Below are 4,643 nucleotides of genomic sequence, written 5' to 3'. Positions count from 1 at the left end.
ACGGGGCTCTGAGCAACCTGATCTAGTTGAAGATGTCCCTGCCCATGGCAGGGGGGTTGGACCAGGTGAGCTTTAAAGGTCCCTTCCAGCCCAAACCATTCTGTGATTCTCTGCTGCTGGGAGAGGTTCTTCCTGCAGTAGGGCCAAGCTGTGACTCCCATAGGACAGAGGTGTGGCTGTGCCGGCGGCAATGCTGTAGCTCTCCCCAGCTGGGCTGTGGGATGGGCAGGAGAAGCCAAGTGTGCTCCCTGCAGCCCCGCTGCCCCTGGCCCCTGGCCTGAGCTGGGGGAGGAAGGGGCATGGCCTCCCCAAGAGCTGTGAGGGACTGGTTTGGTTGGAGTGGCCCTGGGTGCTGGTGCAGCTCCTGGATTAGCCCCAGGGTGGCCTTTTGCTGGGTTTTGCTGAGCGCAGCGCTTGTGCCTGGGGCCTTTGGCTTTCCTGGGCTGGAGCCAAAGCCTTCGTGTCCCCAAAGGCAACAACCCCCCCCGCCCCGGGTGTGGAGACAGCGACTGTGAGACTGTAGAGACAGGTCAAGGCAGCTAGGAAAGGTTTATTAGGGAGAAGAAGAGAATCCCCTGGCTGGGGTGCGGGGGCTGTTTGCAGGGGCAGGAGGTGTGACAGGGGGTGGTGAAGCCGTGGCTGGAGCAGGAGCCGCCTCCTGGGTGCCAGCGGGGCTGTGGCTGCAGTGGCGTTTGGGTGGGGGGGGACTGGCACTGCCCCTCGGGGCAGTTGTGCCGGCCCACAGCTCGGTGGGTGTGGAGCTGGTGGTTGCCGATGTCCGGGTGTCATTGTCCTCCTGCGCAGCTCCCACCGCTGGCTGAGCCTCAGGGCGTCGTCTTCTCGGGTGGTCTTCCTCCATGTCGGGGCCCAGTGGGGGTGCAGCTGGGGCTCTCTTTCTGGCCCCGGCACTCTGCGTGAACATCGTGAGGAGGTTGGGGTCATCTCTGTTGAAGAGGGGGTTGCGGTAGAAGAGCAGCTACGGAATGCAAAGGAGAGGAGTTAGTTGCCATCACTGCAGGAAAGAGAAAGACAGAGGTCCCATAACTAAGCATCTGCACCAGAAAAGACAAACGTGGGTGGGTATGAAAAAGGGCTCTCCAGGGCATTTTAAACGCCAAGATTTGGCTGAATCAAATGTTAGGATCGGGTTTTGTTAAGTAATAACCAGCCTTGTGTTTTGGGCTCTTGGGAGCAGAGAAGTGCAGGGTTTTCAAAGGCCTAAAAAGCGATGGAGAAAGCCATCCACCACTAGTTTTCAGGCTCCTCAGAATGGAATGGACACGTTGGGAATAATGTGAGGCTGGCGTGTATCTTGTCAGCATTCAGCTGATGCCGCAAGAAGATTGAAATGTTTGGTGCAGCCAGATACGGAGCAAGCACAGTTGGTGGGATGGTCTCTGTGTTTTCTGGGTTCAAAGCAAGCAGAAATAACCCAAATCCATTTTGTCAGCACCTACTCCTCCGAAATCCTGCACTGAGAATTCCTGAAAATGACCCGTGAGCCAAAATCAGGCGATTTTCTCCCAGCCCCATCCTTGCTCCCTACCTTGAGAAGGTTTATTTTATCTGAAGGTGAACCTCTCCCCCTCTCCAACTGTCCCGAGGGTTCGCTCGTGTGCGGAGGACCTGACGTACCTTGCCCAGAGCAGGCCCTGCTGCTGCTACTGCCTGCAGCTCCTCGATGGAGATGGAGATGATGGAATCCCTCTCCATTTTGCAGAATCCATGGAGGTTGAGTTGGAGAACGAAGCCTCTCATGGACTCAGTTTCAAAGATCTTGTGGTGTCCCCTCCTGCCCAGCACTTCCGTTTGGAAGAGTTCTTTGGCGATGACGATGCAGTTGCCATCGTCTCCCCACCAGATGGACTGGAAGTGCTGGCTGTTGACAACCTCCCAGAGCTTCTGGAGGAAGAGCTGGGCTGAAGCCGGGCTGGTGTTAGCACAGATGTCTTCTAGGAGGAGATGGCATGTCATGGGGGCCCGGGAGTCACCCACAAAAGCTTGGAGGGCATTTCCTTCCGGGAGAGGCCCGGTGGCAGCGTCCCAAGATGCTCCCGTATCCCCTCCTGGACGGCTGGGACAGGGTGAAGCCGGCCACCAAGCTGACCCCTCTGGGTCGGAAGCCCAGGGTGTCTCTGGCGAAGGCGGCTCCATTTTAATTTGTTTTTTCATATCTTGGCTCACGTGTCCATCCATGGCCCTTTCTCTGACCGGTCTGGGTCGTGCTGGTCAGCAGAATGAAGGGCCCTGGTGCCAGGTGCCAACGTCACCGTGACGACTGTGCTGCATCCCAGTGACATGGCAGCCTGGCGCCTGTCTCCTGGCAACAGGAAGGGGAAAACAGAGGGAATTGCTAGAGAGCCCTGTTCCCTTCTCCTGGAGAGAGCCGTTTGGAGCCAAGGAGTGAGCGCAGCTGTCTTTGCTTTTGGCGTGTCCTGCCAGGCCAGTGCTGCGTCCTGTTGGCCCTGGGAGCTGGTGCCCAGGGAGGGATGGGGAAGGCCGCAGTGCTGGGCCTCCAAGTGTCCCGGAGCTGAAGTTTTTCCCTTGGGCACCTCCCCCCCGTGCAGAACTGCCCGTCCCCTCTTCTCTGGAATAAACCCGCCGTGTGATTTCAGTAGCGCTGCTTCTGTCGTGGTGTGCGTGTCCCCAGAGGATGCTCTGAGCTTTCAGCAGGCTCTGCGTGCTGCTCCCGAGAATGAACTGGACATGAGGAAGCGTTTCTTTACCGAGAGGGTGGTCAAACCCTGAAAGAGGCTTCCTAGAGAGGTGGTTGATGCCCCACGCCTGTCAGTGTTGAAGAGGCATTTGGATAGTGCCCTTATTAACGTGCTTTAGCTTGGTCAGCTCTGAAGTGTTCAGGTAGTTGGAGTATATGTTCATTGTTGGTCACTTCCAACTGAAATATTCCTATTCTATTCTATTCTATTCTATTCTATTCTATTCTATTCTATTCTATTCTATTCTATTCTATTCTATTCTATTCTATTCTATTCTATTCTATCCTATCCTATCCTATCCTATCCTATCCTATCCTATTCCATTCCATGAATGGGGTCAATTTGCTGTGCTGCAAATGAAACACTAAGCTGGAAGGAAGACCTTTTACATTTAGTCAGAATCCCAAACAAATTAAGATAGTAAAAGAAGATAGAATTTTAAATAAAGTGGACCCCAAAACTTACATAAGATCCAGCAGGATTTCAACATTATTGATAAAAATACTTGTGGGTAAGGAGAAAAGGTGTGAATTTTGTCAAAGGAGAGACAGTACTTCAGGCAGTCGTGCAGGTCCACCCTAGGCTAGATCTTCATGTAATGGCAATCCCCTCCCAGGATCCAAATTAGGATATACCCCTGCCATGTCATCCTGCTGCTCCTCAGTACAGAGACAATGTCTTGCTTACAAGTAGGCGTCCTTGTACCAGGATATTCTAGCATCCAACAAAATTTAGGGAGTATTTTTCTTTTCTGCTCCTAGTGATAAAATACTTACCCATCTATCGCAAAAATGTTCTCATAAAGTAGCAGGAGAACTGAAAAGTTCTTAATAAAACCATTAGCTGCATGCTATAGGCTACAGTTACTCTTTGGGGGCCAGATACAGATCTCAATTATAAGCTGGAATAATTTCCTGGCACTCAGAGGGCTTACACTGATGTACAACTACTACAAGCCAGAACTTCATCATAAAGCATCATGGCTACATTAACTTCCACAATTTATACCAGTCAAGGGGTCGACTCTCAGCATTTTAGGGTTTGGCCAGGAGAGAAAGAAATGCAATTGACTGGGGGCTCCGTTTTTGAAACCAGTTTCTAACTAATAAAATTTTTCCCTTCATTTTAATACGTGGCCCTCTCTTGTGCCTGTATCTGATTGAATGAAGCATTCCTGTGCTGTGCAGTGTCCTTGCTTAGCCCTCCCGGGGCAAGCAGAATGCATATTACTGCATTTACCACAGTATGGGTACAACCTACCTCACTGCACAGCCTGGAGAGTGAATCCCAGAAGATGGGATGATGGCTGGGACAGGACTGCTCTTTAAAGCCCATCTTTTAATAAGACACTGGAATTTTGAATTCAGCCCTGGGAGAGCCATACGTGCAGTGAGATTCATGGTGTTGCAGCTGTTTGGCACCGCAAAGGAGAGCACTAAAGGTGCCACCCCCAGTGCTAGAAAAGGGAGGCTGCAGCATGCGGTAAATCCGATTCCTCTGTGGCTGATAGAGGTGCAGTGACAGCAGATTCAAGGACATTAAACAACATTTGCACTGGTGGTTTCTAATCCACTCAATACGCAGAAGCAAGTGGAGTGCGCAGGGATACCCTTTGTGCACAGTGCCCCTGGGACTGGCCTGCAATTGGGAACGAAGTGGGGACTATGATGGAGGGTACCTGGGTGGGGAGAGTGGGTCAATGGGTGCAATATCCTGTGGGAAACAGGGTGATGAAAAAGCTGAAAGCTGGGTTCTAGAAAGGACCCAAAGGTTGCTCTTCAAGCCTCTAATTATGGAGACCACTAACAGTTTGCTTTCCCTCTAGGGAAAGAGGGATATAGTACCAAAACTGTGACTCTAAGGAGTCCTTTCCCTCAAAGCCCAATTCTCTATTCATGATGCCAAATCTAAGTTAAAACTTTAGCC

At 51.8% G+C, this 4,643-nt stretch overlaps 1 protein-coding gene across 1 annotated transcript; it reads right to left on the bottom strand.

Annotated features, from left to right (window-relative positions):
• Positions 1-553: 553 nt before the first annotated feature.
• LOC141954733 (uncharacterized) lies at positions 554-2,715 on the bottom strand. Its single transcript, XM_074894524.1, has 2 exons — positions 1,636-2,715; positions 554-976 (listed from the first exon to the last, which is right to left on the bottom strand). The coding sequence occupies exons 1-2, from the start codon at positions 2,194-2,196 to the stop codon at positions 554-556; spliced, it is 984 nt and encodes a 327-aa protein (XP_074750625.1). The 5' UTR covers positions 2,197-2,715.
• Between the last annotated feature and the right edge of the window lie 1,928 nt (positions 2,716-4,643).

The sequence above is a fragment of the Strix uralensis genome, chromosome 25, assembly GCF_047716275.1.
Source record: "Strix uralensis isolate ZFMK-TIS-50842 chromosome 25, bStrUra1, whole genome shotgun sequence".
In the NCBI taxonomy this organism is placed as follows: domain Eukaryota; kingdom Metazoa; phylum Chordata; class Aves; order Strigiformes; family Strigidae; genus Strix; species Strix uralensis.
The sequence above is the reverse complement of the archived record's forward strand: the minus strand, read 5'-3'. Positions and strand labels throughout refer to the sequence as shown.

What these genes read in the sequence shown, in the direction of transcription:
- LOC141954733 (XM_074894524.1), bottom strand. Translation starts at nt 2,196, where the DNA reads ATGGATGGACACGTGAGCCAAGATATGAAAAAACAAATTAAAATGGAG. An exon ending in CAGGGCCTGCTCTGGGCAAG is followed by an intron (nt 977 to 1,635) that starts GTACGTCAGGTC and finishes TGCATTCCGTAG; the next exon opens with CTGCTCTTCTACCGCAACCC.